We start from the raw sequence: 18,855 nt of genomic DNA, 5'->3' as shown, positions 1-18,855 counted from the left end.
TTCGATGCTCTCCTTGAAAAGATATGCACAGTGAAATATATTGTACACAAAATATAATACAGTTTTTATGAAGTTTCTATATAAATTGTAAAAAGAAATGCTGAGCGTGGAAGAAACGGTTTCATAACAAACACGTTCGTGATATCTTTAAATTAATTTAATGGAACGATGCAATTAACGCTATGAAAAATAGATGAAACAGGCAAACCGTATCGCGGGGGGGGGGGGGGAAAGTATGGCAGAATTCATGCTAGAATGTTCGATTGAGGAAACAAGTATTCCAAAAAGGAAATAAAATAAATTCGATGCCTCTTACAAGATCGAAAGTGAGCTATCTTATAGAAAAGCAAATTTCTTTTAACTTTTCCTTTAAGAAGAAGACAACGAACAGCTTACAGAAAGAATATATTACACTGAATTCTTTTATTATTGAATTTATTAAAAATTAAAGTCGAAACTACGAGACGGTACGATGTTTAATTTTTATTAGATAAAAGGAGATAAAAAGAGCGTCAAAATTATTCAACAGAGATACGTTTGAAGCAACGATCGAGCCATTTGCCTCTGCTATCATTCAGCTGGTAATTTGGCAAACTAATGGATCGGTTTAATTAATCCAGGTAATTAGAAATGGCCATAACCCGATTAATCCTGTGAACACGACGCAATTAATAGGATCGAATCCCAAATGGAGAGAAAAAAAGAAAAAAAATCGATATATCGCCGCTATTTTCGTAAATCTCGCGGGAAAAGAAAATCGACGACGATTCTCGATTGTTTTCCAATATTCCCGTTTAACGTTTCTCGTTTCTTTCTAAGTCAACCACTTAAAAACATCGATGAATCCCAATTTCGAAAGCAACTTCAAAGCGGGCCGAGGATCGAAAATGAACGGATCCGAAATAAATAATTCACCGTTCTACTTTCATCAACTGTGAATTTAATTAAAACTTCTTATTGCGTTTTATAAATCTTACGATAGATAAGAGCTCTTACGATTTTTATCGTCGTCGTAAGAAGGCAAAGCCTTCGTTAATTACCGCGGAATCTAATTATACTTACAAGTATCATCAAATTCAACGATTTCGAGTGAGAAAACTTTTAACTCCATTGCCATTTTCCACGATTAATAATCGCATAATCGACAAAATATTCTTTTGTCCAAAATGTTTATCGACTATCTCGCACGAGACGCATCGATCCCCTCGCAAATTAATTCGCAATCCGTTTAACGATCCCTTCAAATTCGCGATAGTTGGAGTGTGAGTGAATTGTGGGTAACGAACAATTGAAAAATCTCGATATAAGCGACTTCGATCGCCCTATTCAATCGCCAGAAAATCACTTTCCTTATCGATCGAAGGCGACCAAGGCAAGTTTATCCGGAAAAATTCTGAATGGATAACAGGATGAATAAAGGAATCGTTAGAGAGAATTGTGAAAGACAAAAGGAAAGAGTGGAAGATGAACAATGTACGAAAGAGAGAGAGAGAGAGAGGGAAGAATAATGCAACGAAGGAGGATGGTTTATTCTCGCATAGTTGGCGCGTGCTTTGTGCAGTTAGACCACCGCAACCTCTTCCAAGTGTTAATATTTTTATGCGCGTGAAATACGCGCGTGGATTTTGAAAAATTCTCACGCGAGGGAATGCGGTGGAATAAACGAATTAGCAAAATAACATTAGTTACGAGAACTCGTCCCTTTAAAATTTTAAAGGGTGTGACGCATTGCGAAAAAATTATCGGATAAAAGATTCGTATAAAATACGTTTCTTGTGTAAATATACACGATATTTGTATTGTTGTAATTCCTGACACAATGTGTGTATATATATATCTTTTTATTGGAAAATAGGACGACTTGTAATTTAATTTCGGCAAACCGCAATATTTTCATGGAAATTCGAAAATTTCGTGAAACAACAATTCCTTGTTAAAATTTCGCGCATGTTGGGAAACAAAAACGGGCAACAAATAATCGATGCAGCGGTATAAAATATCCTACGAAATTTAAACTCGAGGATCAAGGATAAATTATTACTTGGAAAAAAAATGAACGATCTAAATCCAATTTTTTCTCGGAGAAAAAATAAGAAACGAATGAATTTGCAATTGCCCAGAACTTGTTTACGCAACTCGATGATAACTCGGCCAATGATTGCAAACAATAAGATCGTATACGAGACAACAACAACAACAACTTTCGTGTCGTTCCACGATATATTTTCACGCTCGTTTATTTTCCATTTTAATTAGATTCTTCGACGAATCTTGCATCCCATTTGCATCGATAATTGACCAGGAAAAACACGTTGCCGGCCTTGTAATAGCTTCCACCTCGTCGACGAAAATCCATAAAATCTTTCATCTCGTGTCTTAATAGGGGTGATTCACTTCTACTACTTTAACCCCTGTTTCGAAGAAATCCCCTTCGATTTTCGTGCAATTTTAAAGGAACGACGTTAAACGAGGGAAAAATCTGTCTCTGGGCGAGGCGTTCGTTCGAGATAACGTCGATTTTCATTCACGAGGATGGGATGTACATTTCCAATGAACGTTACCTCCCCGACACGTTTCGAATTAATATTGGCCACAAAGACAGGTTTACGTAAAATCGAACGGTTTGGGCCACGAACCGCATATCAGACGATTCCCCCGATTGCGTGTTTCCAGCTGGTTATATACGCCGATTTCATGCGTCAACGATGCCCGCATATATCGAAACGTGTGCATTAGATTCGATGTTTGAATTGGCGTCGGTTCATCTGTCAGGAGCAGGACAGAATAACGCAGGAATCGCGAGAATAAACTAGGATCGTGACGTGTAATTTTAAGATCGAAACAAGCCATTTGATGACAAACATTTGCCTTCCGATCCCCGATCAAGGATTCGTGAAATTGCGTTCCAATTCGATTCGTTCCAGATTTAAATTTAACTTTTTTTACACGAAAAATTTACCGATCCTTTCCAAGCTCTAATCCCTACTCGACGGTGGAAAAGAAAAAAAAAAATTGGGAAAATATTTCGAGATATTTCCTGCGAAAATGTACGCGCGATAAGTTTAAAACTACGACGAGTAGTTAAAAAAATTTGTATTTGATAATATTCCTTTTTTTTTTTTTTTATACAAAACACGTTTCGACATCTGGTAAACGATTCCAAAGTCGGCATTAGAGAGAGGCGACGTGCACTCGTTATTAAACGTAGGTGTGTCCACACGTGGCCTGGTCGATAAAGCTTCTGCGGCTATTCGTTTCCGCGCTGTCGATTACAAAATACATCGTACATCAAGCAAATTTAGCGCATGCGATCCTGTCCCTGCATCTGTTACGTGCCATTTCCTTCCTCCTCTGTTCAACCTTTATCGCGCTCGAATTCAATTACGATCTTTAAGAGATCGTCGCGCCAAATGTTGCGTTCGAGATCGGATGGAAAATTTAATCGGATCCCAAGAATCGTTAATCGAGATTCCCTCTGATCGTTTTTCCTCCTCTTTTCGCCAAGCCGAGTTTACAACATTAGTATGTAAGTAAGTTCTTTCGAGGTTTGATACATCTGGTTGAAATACCGGCGACACACGCTGGATCGAAGAGCAAAAGAGAGAGAGAGAGAGGGAGAAAAACGATCGAACGTGGACTAAATTGTTGATTAATCCATCCCGAGATATATTGCTCTTCAAATTGGGTCAAACGGTTGGAGAGAAATAAGACGCGATGTTTGATAAAATTCTGTTTCTTTCCGTGAAATTGTTCGGCTCGGTTAAAAAATGGCCGATCGAACGTTTCCAAGAATATATTGCGCTCGTAATGACGCAGCCAAGGGACCACGTAATGCATCTTTATGCGAGTGCAGTCTTGATTCACGCACGTTATGTAGTTATTATCATGCCGGCCTATACTCGGCACAATGAAGTCCTTCACGGACAGAGTCGTTCTCCACTGTCGTCCTCTCTTATGACATTCCACGTCCATATCATATACGTATTCCCGTCATTCTTTTACACTTCATTCGTTCGAACAACGTATTTTCGAAAAAAAAAAAAAAAATATTTCTAGGAATTCAATCTACGAGAAATCGCTACTCGAAATATACTTTCAACCCGTATACTCGCGTACACTCGTTTCTTCCGTTCTATAAATTACTATTCTTGCCATCTTAACTACGATCATTTTATAAATTACCATCGGTTTCAAACCGATCATCGGCAACGCGATCTGAAATATTTATGAGCGTCCAAGACGAGATCTAACACGAGAGATCGGAAAATTGTTCAACATTGAATCATAAGAAATGAAAATTTTTAATGACGAAGGATTAAAAGAACGGCTGTTGCATCGATTAAAATTAACCCGTCTTGGCAATAATGCATCCAAGTTGATCCGGTCATCGGAATTCGGTTCACGAAGCTGTTGAAAATTTGCATTCAGTTTTCGCCTTCCCGTGACGTGACTATGATTCATCTTCATTCCTCGACTTCTTCCATATCCTTTTTTTTTTTTTTTTATTCCCAACGATAATTTCACCTTTCCTTTTAAACTTATCCCAAACTTTAACAATCGAATTTAATCTCCTTTTAATTCACCAAAATTTTTATAACTTCGATCCTACAATTATTTATCGTTTAAAAAATTCCACTCACCGATTTCTTCGATCACCTTTCCTCCTCGCGCTGCTCGAATTCGATCTGTATTTGCCTATTACGATATCATTTTCCACTTGTTTCTCGCTCAACGCAAATTTTGCAAACTTCACACTCGTTCAAATCACCGAGAAAAATATCGAGAGAACTCTCTCGGCCGAAGATCGAAAAAGCGTGCGAGCGTACCGGAAGATAGATCCTTACGACACCGGAGAAGGACACCGACTGAAAGGAAGGCTTGCAACAGATGCATAGTACTGTTGGGCATCTGGGCATGACATCGGGGCAGGTGAGTTCGAATTTCGTTGAGGCTCAGGGCCGTACGAACAAAAGAAAAAAAAAGAAAAAAAGATGTTCTTACAAATATGCTGTTCAACGTATTATTAAACGTAAATTCATATATCCAGATTCGAATCCCCGTTTGAAAATCCTTCTGTTTAAAAAAAAAGGACAAATATCTTGGGTATTAAAATTCCATTGATTAATTCAATGAATAATTCAATGAATTATCGGTTTATTTTATATCGTTAAAAATACATCTCCGATACCCCATATCCTTAAAAATATATTTCCAATAGATGGTGAATCGCGTTAAGGGAAGCTCGAATTATCTCGATAACTGGGAGAAGAGGAGAGAAAAAAAAAAAAATCGTATAATATATCTTGGAAGCGAAGCAAAGTTGGATAAAGGATTAAAAGAAATTGGCAATTTTGAAAACTTGTACGTTGGCAGAGTGACAGGACTGGATGATGGTCGAAAAGGATGGTCGAAGAGAGGGTGATAAAGGAACGGTGTCCTCGAGTGACACCTGCTTTTCGGTCTACCATTTATAGGGCGGCCCGATCCAAAGTTTCCAACTTTCCATTCCTCGGTTTATCTTCGTTACTATCCGTAACAACGGATCGAAGGTTGTTAAGAGGTTGCTACATCCCTTGGGAGCTGTATATATATATATCGTAGCCAAGATCTACGGCAGCATAAGATCGCGAAATAAAAGTTGCCGCTGTGAACACCACTCGTTTTTGCACAAACTTCCATTTTTACGAACCGATTGGAATCGGCAAGTTTTCCAATAGACTACGAAACAAGCGTTCCCCGAATATATGGAACCAATCAAAATTTCTGTAAACAGTTAGACAACAGTTACGCTCGAAATGAAGTCCAATTCCGTGGATAAATATTTGCTCTCGTCCTTGCCGATGGTTTATCAATGGAATATTATACTACTCGATGAAAAATTTAAACGAAATAAAATTGATATCGATCGAAGGGGGAAGAAATTGTTATTATTTAATCAAATTTTCACGCGATCGTAATTCTTTTTTTTCCTTTTTCAATTCTACTACATTTTATTTATATATATATATGATATTTCAGTCGTCGAATCGAATAAAATAGTAAGAATAATAACAACAGGAATAATAAACGTTACAACGAAGCGGTTCGGTTCAGGACACCCGGTATATCGATACCTGTATTACAGGTGCCGCCCTTTTCCGGACTGTTTTTCTCCAAGTGTGCGACAGGAAGGAAGGGTGAACGGTAATGTTCCCGTAACGGATAGTTTCATACTACCCAGCCGTACGTGGGGGTAATTTGATGCAGAATTTACAACGCGCGACGGATAAAAAGATTACGAGGAAGAAGAAGAAGAGAGTGAGAATACGCAATCGGATCTCTCCACCAGCGATCCGTGATAAATATATCGTGCTCGTATATCCACCGTGATACTGTAACATCGTGTTGGTACCACCGCAATTAGGCCATCGATAATATTAAACTCGCAAAGATCCATTAATGAACGAGAAAAATTTTAATCGCATAATAATACATCATTCACGTATCAAATGGTGTACTCGAGACGACTCGAGACGATAGATATCGGTTCCATAATTTCAGATAACATTAACGGAATTTAACTCCCTTCGAATGGGTTCATTTATGAGTAAACTGATCTTATTACGGCATTAAGATACCGTATTGCATAATTTGTGAGTCTCGCAAAGAGCTATGTGTATTTTGTTGAAGGGGAGGAGGAGGTAAAAATGTGGCTATCAAATTGAATTATTACTTACTCTTGTTTATTTCGATGAATTATCGAGGGAAGTATAAGCTATTTAAAAGAAAAATCGGTAAATCTAAATCGCTAAGAATTTATGATCGTAATTGATATTATCGGGAGAAAGAAGTAGCGACGTTGAATATTTAAATAATGAGATTTGTTCTACCATTTCTTAAACCACTCATTATTTACCAGATTTTAAAATCTGTACGTGTCGTATAGAATTTTTTCCATTATTGATATATCCCCTTCATTTTTAATTTCATTTTTGGAAACGTAACATCTGCATAGATTAAAAGTCCATTGGGAATCGTATTCTTAAAATATTGCTTACTTTCAAGATTCTTAAAAGAATTGAATGATCATAGATTTTTTCAAAGTTTGAAGAATTGTCAGAATATCTAATAATATCTATTCTTTCTACAAATTTAACATTCTATATTCTTATCTCTTTATAATAAATTGTTCTTAATCTCTATTCGACAATTACGAACTTTCTGTCCTCTTACTCTATTCAAACTATTTCTCCGGACAATGTTCATTTTGTATCCAGTGAAGCTATCATTTCACTGCTTCCCCTTCAATTCCATCTGCAACGACGAAGTTGAAGTTTAGAATAATTTTCACATCTGATTTAACGATTCTGTCGTAAAGAGAATTCTCTTGATGCTCTGCTACGCAACATTATTTTTCCAAGAAAGAAGTCTATCGTTAAAGACATTGCAGTGTGCATTGTGAAAAGATGCCAAATAAAAATTGTAAAATTTACGAAACAGCGATGCTAAATAAAAAGAAGATTTCAGAAATGAGAAAAGAAAAAAAAGAAATTCATTGGAATAAAGTTTACGAAAAAAAATAACATACAAACTTTTATAACTCAAAATATACATGATAAAAATTCCTTCAAATTTCTAGCGTGTTTACCAGAAAAATCGAGAAGTAGCAGCTTTCGGTTAAAGTAAAGCGCGAATGTGAAAATATATCAAAATGTACGTAAACTGATGCACGGATAGTGTATACAAGAGGGAAGAAGGAAATAATATTATCTCCAAGAATATTCCTCGAGTTTCCAGTCGTAAAATCGTTGCGTTAGAAATAGTGATTCTTTCGCAGGAACGACAATTGTCGAGATAGCGCATCACTCGCTTCGTGTTTTTATCGCTGCATCATGTGGCTATCAAGGAGGTATGCAATCGCGCACTTTCGCATCCATATTTACGCCCTCCACCACTTTTTATTTTCCTCAACGAGGAAACGTTGATTTTAGAATTTAAAATTAAGGAATAGATTGAAGCGCGAGAAGAGAGAATATCGTGCTACTAAAAATTCAATATGCGAGGAGATAAGATCACCCACAACAAACTTTGCTGCATATTTATCTTTCTCTCGACACGTCCGTTATGAGAAACGGAGAAAAAGTTTTGACAAATGGCAAATGAGAAAAAACAATTTTTAAAATGCAAAAATTTAATAAAAAAAAGATAATCAATCTTCTTCCTTTCGTTCTAATTTTAATAAAATAAGAATCATTCTTACGAGGATTGAAAAAGAAAATCATCATTAGTGGAAAAAAAAAATAGTCCAAAATGAATAACCAATCAAAATACCGATAAAAGAATAAATTTCCCTAGTTCGTTTTCTAGTGTAAACAACGTAACCCTGATCTCTTTCCTCGCGATTCGCTGAACGAGAGAAACCATTTCCCACGCATGATCGTTCCCCGTGAAAAATAAGATTCTCCTACGCGCTACATCGTATACACGTTTCCGGAACGGACGTTAACGCATTTACACTCGAACGTTTTCGCTGATAAAAATTATGTCCTTGTGTTTTTCCAGATATACAGTTCTTTAAAAGGAGAATGGTTATACCCATTGACTTTTTTTTTAATTTCGATCGAGGAAGGGAATACATTTTATCAATATTGAAGTCGATGATTCTCTTAAAGACCTTTCAGCATTATTTCTTCAGATTCTTTTTGGAAAGTTCGTTTAATCAATCGCGAGAATCCCTTTAACGCGAGTATTTTTATTCTGTGAGAATGGGTTCGCATTTTTATAGAAAATTTATGATTTACAAAAAAATATCAATTAGCAATTAAATTTCTTTCCGATTATGTGATTATTTTTAATTGTAAGTTGTACGATACGATGATACAAACGTTTTAACGATTCTATTGTTGCGAATGAAAATAAATTCCATAATTGAATACGCTCTCGATGAATCGCTACAAAAGAATGAGATAAAACAGAAATAATTACTTTGAAAGTATTAAAACCAGGAAGCTAAATCACGCGCAAAAATTTAGAATATAATATAAAATTGATTACTTAGAATTTCGTTAAAAAAAGTATAAAAAGTGAATAGAGATTTCATAGACATTTTTAATTTTAATATATCTCTTGAATATATTTTTAATATTTAGAGAAATCGAATTCTAATTTATAAAAAAATTTACAAAAATTTTCATCTCGCTTGTTCGTCATTAAATATTTATAATTTGTATCGATTAAACTCATACCCTGATGACACACGATATCCATTTTTACTTTATTAAAATTCATACTTTATAATCAATAATATCACGATAGAATTTTGTAATCCATTGTTCGTACATTCGATTCATCCACTGAATTATTTTTTTCGAAAATTTCCTATTTTTAAAATTTTTTAATTTAATAATCATTAGAACTTTCAAAGATGTTTTTAGATCATAAAGAAATCAAATTTCATCGAAAAATTTAAAAAATTATAATTAAAAATTACAATTTTAATTTCTTTACTCCTTTACTACCAAGTGACTTATGGATATATTTAAAAAAAGAAAAATAAAAATAGCTTATATTTAAAATTTAGAACAATAAATACATTTGCGTTATTTTTTAAAAAATAGTGCGAAAGAAACGGAAGATAAAAATCAACACATACCCTAGTCTCGCATCCAGGTTATGGCACCGAGTACGTTTCCATCAAGAGCAAAAGCCAGATCTCACGGTTTCCAATGATTTAGAAAAAATGGAGGAAGCCACTAGTTACGCGAAAATTTCTTGCCGAAAACTCGCCAGCCGAACGAGGCGTCGTTGCACCAAATGCAGAAACCGGTTCTGCTCTTCTCACTCGAGGATGAGGCAAGGTCCTCCACCTTTTGCACCGTGTGTCCCTCAAAGATCCACTCCGTTCATTTTCGTCGCGTCCAAGTGACGCTTTCGATATCTCGCGAAATGATATTGTTTCTTTTTCGACCGCATCCTGCGGTGATCCCACCTTTTTTCCACTATTCGATCCACGCTAGCCACCTTAACTTCCACGGCTTATTTATTTCGATATAAATTTTACGGCGTTACTTTTAGAACGATATCAGTCTCCTACGAGTATTTCTTTTCGAAGAAAAATTCTAACGATATTAATATGTCTCACGTCCCACGCCAACCCATCGAACGACGCAATTAACGTAACGATTCTTTTAATTCTTTGCGTTTGATTATTCAAACGATGATCTGGATTCTCGATCGAGTATCAAATATGCGTTTGTCACAAGTTGTAGAGAAAATTTAGAGAAGGTAGTCGAGTCACGGAGTATCAACGATATTTATGTAATTATGTGTAGGATTTAGCAAGAACTTGGCACGATAGAGTTACTATAGAGATTCAATTACTAAAGTAATCCTTTTGAAACACAAATTAGACTCAGAGTTACGGTGGCAGCTTTTCAACGGTGACAAATAAGGGAAACCGAAGTAAGTTTTAAAGTGTCAGTTTACGAAATTTCGAGGAAGAGCAACGAGCACGTTACACGAAGCCGCACAATCTCCTTGTGTCGTTTCGAAAGACTGTCGTGTTTTCTAAAATCGATCGTGTTACCAAAAGTCGATTAAATTACCGAGAAGTTTTGATTTGTAGAGGTTAAACGTTTAATCACACGCTTTCCACTGATTTTACCGTTGACCCATTATTCTTATTATTTATATTTCTACTGTTTTCTAACGAAATTGAGTCCGAGAGCGATTCAACGTCCAAGAAACACAATCTTTTGTTCGCAACGTCTTTCGAGATTTCGACGCCACGCACTGCACCATGGGTAACGCGACTTTAAATCTTAAAGACGATCGATCATAAACCGTAGATTTAGAAAGTATTACAGGATTCCAAGGGATCGCGCACCAGGTCACCGGTACACACCGGCTGTCGTCGATGAATCACCGAGATTCTCGCGTGGTGGGACAAGAATGAATTTTCACAGAGAAACAACCAAGCACGCGAACAATCGTAGACTGAGAGCCTCTTTAGGCAAGCGACTCAGAGTAGCCAACCGCGTGACCAGACATAAGGACGTAAACAAAGCGTGAAAGATGATTGGCCGAGGCAGTGGTTGACTATTCAGGTATATTAGATTGTTCTTTACTCTATATTTATCGAAAACTGTCGAAAATTTAAAGATACTTTTAACAAAACACTTTGACGAACACTTAACACTTTAGCACAAGTTGTCTCTTTAAAAACGGTTTAAAAAAACTCGACAATCACCAGTATTGAAAGTAGTTAGTAATTTCTAATTTCTAAAGTCCCATTTCAAATCGAAAACTTCGATATTATTATCCGCATATTCGCAATTTTTCAACTCGATATTATATAATTCAATAAATTAAATTCAGATTCAATTTAATTAAAATCCACGATAATTCCCATCCAACGTGAAGTAATCGCGCAATATTCAAGTGGATGCCGTCTTCCTTCACTTTCACTTTATTGTTTACACGGTCGATGTCCAGTTAGATTCTCGGCCATGATCGTACACACCGGCACACACTTATTACGAGCCTGTGTGCCACGTGCCGTGGAGAAAATTCGCGAAAACGATGCGAGTGGAGGCGCTTCGGTTCGGAGGCGTTCACTGACGGGAATCGCAGGTTAAACAGGGTCTGCCAGGTAGTCGAAGGCGCGCACCAACGTTCGAATCTCATGTTACGTGCTACAATAGCCGAGAACACGTGAAAGGCCCCCCGGATGTCACGAAATTCACGAAGCTCGTGCACCTTTCTTAGCGGGAGCGTTGCTCCCTTGATGGCGAAGTGGGGGACGACTAACCGGTTCTCTTCTTCACACATCCTCGAGTCGCTGCTAAACGGGCCTAACCATTGGTCGAGGCCAGACCAAGGCTCAGGGGCGTATCTAATGTTGGTTTCCAGTACCAGAAACAACCAGGAAGTTGGGCCGATTAGAAAGAGGATATTGATAAACTACGTGGGTGAGATAATTGTTGCACAATGCGCAGAATCGTGGATGATCGCTTTTAGATTTCTCCGTGTTATCTTGTTTTTCTTGCACAATAATTTAGTAACAATATTTATGAATTCAAGATTATCGGTGGGTTTAAGTTTCTTATGATCTTTGAATTTTCCGCTCTGTTTATTTAACAAACAAATGGAGAAATTTCAAACAGATTTTACGCTCTATTATTTCTAACAATTTGAAATGAAAAGCGATTGTTGCATTTTGTTTCCTCGTTGCAAAAAAAAAACGATAACATTTTCGATTATTCGACATTCAGTTGAACTTTTTGTAATTTTATCTTTAAGGATCTAAACCAGATTTTTGAAATTTTAATGAATTTTGCAAAAATCGATGTCGATTGTGTAGGTTCCTTTTATAACAATGGCATCGAAAAGCATTTTTTTTTTTTTTATTACTCTAAAACAAAATTAATCAAGTTTCGATACGTTTACTATCCAGTCAAAAGTGACTCGAACGAAAAATTGAATTTTCATCTCTCTTGTATTAAATAGATTCGTTAAATGGAGAAAATTATTGCACGCAAGGGAGATAAGCATAGAATGTTCATTGTCTCTGTGTGTGCCGAAACGAGATAATAACAGTGGCGGTTCTGCAGTTCCATTTCGAACTAACGGTATTTCTCACAGGCCGGAAATTATTCATCGCGAAATTGTTCCTCGAGGACACCGCTGTTTACTCTCTAAAATCGAACTTTCGCGACTGTGCAGTTATTCGACATATATATATATATAAAACTATTATTACAAACCGAACGATTATCGTCTCTCCTATCGAGACTCGTTTTATCTAATCTTGCACAAACAATCGTTGCATCTAGATTGCATCGAGAAGCTTGAAAAAACGAATTTTTAATCTCTAAAACGAAAACTTTTTGATCCTTCGATCTTTGGTTAAAGATTAAGCGAGGGATAAATAAGTTAGGATTAATTCATACAATTTACCGTTCTCATTAAAACCTTTTACCAGTTAGAAGACGCAATGCCAGACTAATTGGAATAATTGCGCAAGTTAATCGAACTTCCCGAACGACGACCGAGGAAGAATGTAACTTCCGACGAAGCTTCGCTTCAACTATCATGCGAAAGGCATCCAAAGTTTTCAACTAACGTTGTTTGCCACGACGTCCTATCTCGATAATTGACGTTTCACGTTGGCTCGGATTTCATGTAGACTGTTGCGACGGAACGAACCGATCACACAGGGATATAACTTAACATGCTCGTCAACGTAGAAAATAAGAAATTCCATTATCGATTAAATTGACAAAAGAAAGAAAGGAAAAAAAAAGAAGAAAAAGATTCGAAATCATATTTTCAAAGAAAAAAACATTCTCAGTATAAATCAAATTAAAAGAAAATTTCCAAGGAGTATCGCGCGATACTCTGTCATACGCTATTTCGATATCAACTTCTTCTTTTTTCTTGGAAAATAAATCCGACACAAAGGAGGCAAGATCCTTTCTTTATCTCAAGATAAAATATTCTGTAATGTTTATCGACGATGACGTCTCTCTCTCTCTCGCATGCGAAAATTGATGATAAGACTTTCTCCACTCTACTGGAATAAATGTTCAAAGGGAATGGGAAATCGTGCACCGATCCTCTCTTTCGATGTACAAAGGGGACGATCGATCAATTTTAAATTTCGATTCGAATCCCTGTGAAAAATCGGGGAGCCAATAGGAAAAATGAGACACTCACCCAACACCGCACGGTGGCCCTTCACCCTTCTTCCGATATTAGGCGAGACGAGGCTGAGTCTGTCGCCTCTGGCGCCTAACAGAGGACTTGGACTCCTTCTCGGTGGCGGTGGTTGATCAGCGAAAAGCCCATAGCTGCTCCCAGCGTTCACCGTATTGCTGCCATTGATAGTTCCCACCCCTCCAGCGATGCTCCACTCCGCCACACTGTCGATCGAGCTACTTCTTGGAAGGCAGGAGCTGGTCGTGCTGCAGTCTCGTCTGTTGATCAAAATTTTCCGCTGACTCTTGCGGCATTCCATTAATTGCACGAAACGCGCGAGATTGATGGATATATTTAGAGAAGATGATCTCGTCGCAAGATCGGGACGAATTTGTTACGAGAATGGAATGATTTATTAAATATTTTTCGGGAGTAGAATTTTTTCGTCCGTTAAGAGGAAAAATTTATTTCTGGATAAATCGGTTAAAATTTTATATATGATCCAATTAATAATTCTCTATCACCCGAGGTTACATTGATAAATCAGTTTGCACGCTATTTAGAAGATCGATATATTAAATTTACCGAAGTTTCCCGAACAGACTTGGGCACTTAATCTTCACCCTATGCTTTCCTCGTTTAAAACTACCCCTCTGCCATTGTAACCTTTAACACGCTATTAGGTCCATATTACAACACGTGCCCCAGCTAACACGAAACCTTTAATCGTGTTTGTTCAAAATTGCGCTAAGGCCAATGATATTAATCCCGTGCAATCAACTATACGTCGCTATTCTCGTGTTTTTTTTTTTTTTTTTATATATATATGTATATGTATACACTTCTCGACATTTGCCAGCCCCCGCTTTAACGTCGCATTAAAATTGATAAAACTCTTCCTACGTTATAATCTTTGCCCTTTCGATTCAACATCCTTTCTAAGACTGTATCCTACGCGCATCCACCACGTTTACCCTTCATTGCAAACTTTGAAAACTTCGAAATAAAGCGACCTTGAAGTCAAAATTGTTCTTTTGACGTCGCTTCAATTTTATCTGGAACGTTTCGTTTATCATCACGCCACCAATTAAAAAAAAGATTAATCTCTTTTGAAAAGAATTTCTCTCATCCGTCGTTCATCATTGAAACGCATAATTCTTATAATAAAATTTTACGCGGAAGTTTAATATCTTATAAGATTTTTATTGCTAAGAATTCTTCGTTGTACCAAAAATAGTATATACGACAAAGAATACGTAAAAAGAACTGCAACTATAAAATTTTTTTTCTATTTTATTCTCTTTATTATCGCATTTCTTTTCAATTCAAGCAAAAAGAAACGAAAGATCGAAAGACGATTTCAATTCTTGACGAGTTATTTCTGTTCTGATCGATATTTTTATCAAAATTTCTTCCCTTAACGTAAGCTAATATAAGATCTTTGGGAATCGTATAACGATTCTTCATTTTAACGAACAACATTTAGTAAAATATCGCTCGCAATGAAAATAGAAGAGAACGTACGAAAAAGTGTATTATAAAAAAAAAAGAAAAAAGCGTATGAAGCTTTTGAATATCCCTTACAAAACTTTTTTATTTTCAATTCCTTTGACAAATCTTGCTGCGGCGCTATGAATTTTTCCAATATGGAACACAAAGGAACAGATCCACATGATTCTCCGTTGAAAAAAGATATTGATAAAATAAGAAATCCGGTTTTAATATCTCATCCTCCCTTTTGCGAAGGACGAATGATTAAAGAGCTCCTCTTCTGTCTGCTTTGAGCGTGGCGACAACCGACGCTAATTAATTCCGATTTCTTGAAAAGGAGCCGGGATCCTCTCCATTTTTAATCTTGATTAACCCTCGGAAAAACTAAGGACCACCCCTGCGTATTCGATATTCGACCAGATCGAGCCTCTAAATTACAAGCTTCTCGCCCAAACTTTGCTCCCATTTACTTGGGTCAAAGTGACCAACTTCCAAGCTGGACCCCTCCTCGCCAATCTTCATCCCCTTTTCAGGAAAGGAGAGGAAAAACGAAAAACTGAATATTTCCAATCTCTCTCAATGTCACGCGACAATGAGATATCGGCGATCCTCCACCTTCAATTATAAAACAAGCGACCCTCGCAGCCTCGCCTTTTTCAATTTTCTCCTCCTTTGCGAGACGAAGAAAATATTACACGGATTACACGATCGAGGATAGAAAATTGCAGCGATTCTCGTCCCATTAAATCCCCGAGCTGTCTCCCGCTCTACTTTTTCCCCCTCGCGCACGTCCTTTTCAATATTTCCATCGCCGCGAGATTTCCTCGCGTCCACAATTACCCCCCCTCTTACGCAAATTACGCGATGGTGGTTTAAAATTACCTGTCCCTGTTTCGAATTCATTTCGGGGTTACTTTAATCCACTCGTTACTCTCTCCTCGCGAAGGGAAAAACAACGCTTGCACGGCCGTGATTCACGATAATGATTCGCCCGACCTTCGCGCGCATACGCACGTGTAACGAGCGCATTAAGAACCGCTCGTTAACCCAATCAGAACGGAGGCGACCCAGTGTTTTCTCGGTCTGACGAGTTAATCACAGCTGATCACAGCCGCTCCACGATCATTCGAAATGGGGGGAGGAATGCTCGAAAGTGTCGAAATTATCGTTGGGAGAGGATGTAATGGGGATAAAAATCAATCGAGGTTCAAATTAATTTTCCTCTTTCTTCTCTTCTCGTTCTAAATAAATAATAAAAGCGTATCTATGAAATTTACGCCCGATTCGGATCTATATTGAACGAATTTTAATTAAGAAACATGCGATAAACTATGATCCAAATCGTACTGCGTTTGATTTATTCGTTTGAAACAACATAAATTTTCATTGGATCTGTGTGCCTGTTCCGCAGGAAATACCCGTGAAAAACTATAAATAATTTTCAACACCAGAAAGAAAGCAAAAGGGAAGATAATTGCTTTTTCTCTTGGCTGGGGGGATAAGATTTCAGACTTGATGGCCGAGGAAAGAAAGGTCAGACACACGAGAAGATAACATCGTAATAAAAAAAAAAAGAAAATGAAAAAAGAAAAAGGAACTAATCGATTAAAAGAATCAAGCTATTTAAATCGTGCTATAAATCGTTCCCTTTAAACAGATCTTCCTTTAAGCAGCAAGTTTAAGTTTTTCTTTTTTTAAAGAAAATTGAAAAGAACGAATGATTGTATTTTGTAAAAGAATTTCGTAAAATTGATCAGTTTCGATAATTTCTATTGTTGGATCTCGAGTTAGAAACAACTTGGACGATGCGAAAGGAAAAGGTGGAAGAGGAAGACGAAGTGGAAATGGTGAAATAGTGGCCAGACACGAAAGTGAATCTGATATAAACTTATCGTCCGGCTATAATTTACTTTTACATTCGTCGACTTTTTATCGAGTTGTGTATCGCAAATGTATAGATGGATACAAGATTGTGCAAGATTTATTTAATAAAAGAAACAAATTTTGATAAAGATTCACAAATAATCAAGAAATATACTTTGAAATTCTCCTAGTAATAGTTAAGAATCGTTGGAAACAATAATTTTTCCAGTATTCTAATAAATCCATCCCCCGATTTTAAAAAAAACATCGAGTAACTTTTTCACAATTCTACTTTCAGCGAGCGTGGAAAAAGAAGAAAAAGAAGAAGAAGAATAACAAAAAGCACACGGAATTACAGCAAAAACTGAAACGTACGTATAAATTCTACTTTACTTCATCGCTAGATTCACGAAACAAACGATCAAAACGTTGAAATTCTACCGTAAATTGGAGAGGGAGTTGGAGGCGATACATAAACACGCCTCCTTCCGTAGAACGTTAATATTTTCGAACGAACACGTGAAAATATCGCGTGTTGTGTTGCGTTTCCACGAAGTCTGGCCGTCTCCATTCGTCGAAAACCGGGTCGCATCCATTTGCAAATTGAACTTTCACATCCTCGTGAGTAAAGCACACGTTCAGAGGTTTGAACCCTTTGTGCCTTCCACGATACAGCAGATACATTGCCCCTCAAAAGTTTGTGGACACTTGTTAATTCTATACAATTCGTGCGATATATACATATATATATATACACACAACGTAAGTTATTAATATTAAATGATAACTTTCGCGATAATTCATCGTGTTAAAAAATATAACGAATACATATTCAAATAGTATTAAATGGAATAAATTAAAAAACTTTAAAATCATGTAGTGGATACATAAATGAGAAGAAAACATAGATCTTTTTTTAATTAACAAATTATTAAAATCTATAATTCTCCAAAAGAAAAAGTTGACAAAGTCAGATTATTACGAGGAAAGTGTCGACGCGCTTTTCAGAGTATACCTCGTTCGACCTCGATGCTTCCTCCGCCAACTGTCACGCGATAGATCTTCGTTCCCGTTTCGAAGCCACTCGTGAACTCGATGAAAGTGCGGATTTTAAAATAATGTCTATCGATCGATGGATAGAGGGAGGTGTACAGGTCGATGCGTTTCAACCCCCGAGATAATGCCACTTTGCCGTTGGAACAGAGAGGAGGAGGAGGAGGAGGGTGGCGAGACGTCGAGCCTTGTAATTTCACCGGAGAGAAAGGGCTTTTCCCTTTTCTCTCCGCGAGGAAAAGCTGTTGTGTCTCGTACAGGAGGGAGGACGGTTCTTCTACGGGAGGAAGAACCGAGGCCACATTTCTCCTCCCTCCCTCTCCTTCGATGAGAGATAAGGATGATTTGTCGAGAGATACGGCCCAATCCCTGGGCTGGATAAAGGCGGGGAGATATCGTTCGAGTTAAGTTTTGGACGAGCTCGTTTGTACGGTGTCTCGCGATAAGGAGGGCGATTGTCCCGATCACTTTCTGCTTAATTTGGTTAATGCGACGAGAAGCGAGAGATTTCTCATTTTGCTCGGCAGAGCAAACGTGTTATCGGCGGCTCCATTTTTAACGCCACGTCTGGGGAAAAAAGTGAAATTCTCGTCTCCCTTTTCTCTGGTTAAGACGCGTTATATATCGTAAACTTGAGATTCAAATTTGGCTGAGATATTTGGAAACGAAAGGTAACGTTAAATTAATTTACGGATATAAACAATTGAACGAATGAAACTGGATAATTGATCGATACAAATTTGAGATATTGTCTCGAGAATTAATTTCCCG

The 18,855-nt window shown here is 37.2% G+C and overlaps 1 protein-coding gene across 4 annotated transcripts in view; it reads right to left on the bottom strand.

Annotated features, from left to right (window-relative positions):
* Nucleotides 1-18,855, bottom strand: part of LOC410514 — a 98,207-nt gene that overhangs the window by 23,999 nt on the left and 55,353 nt on the right. For all 4 annotated transcript variants that reach the window (XM_016916076.2, XM_016916075.2, XM_016916078.2 and 1 more), the window contains one exon: nucleotides 13,696-13,955. In XM_016916076.2, coding sequence (XP_016771565.1) covers nucleotides 13,696-13,955 — 260 coding nt within the window. The remainder of the gene's footprint in view (nucleotides 1-13,695; nucleotides 13,956-18,855) is intronic.

The sequence above is a fragment of the Apis mellifera genome, linkage group LG14 (assembly GCF_003254395.2).
Source record: "Apis mellifera strain DH4 linkage group LG14, Amel_HAv3.1, whole genome shotgun sequence".
NCBI lineage: Eukaryota > Metazoa > Arthropoda > Insecta > Hymenoptera > Apidae > Apis > Apis mellifera.
Note: the sequence above shows the minus strand (reverse complement) of the source record. Positions and strands in the feature narration are given on the sequence as shown.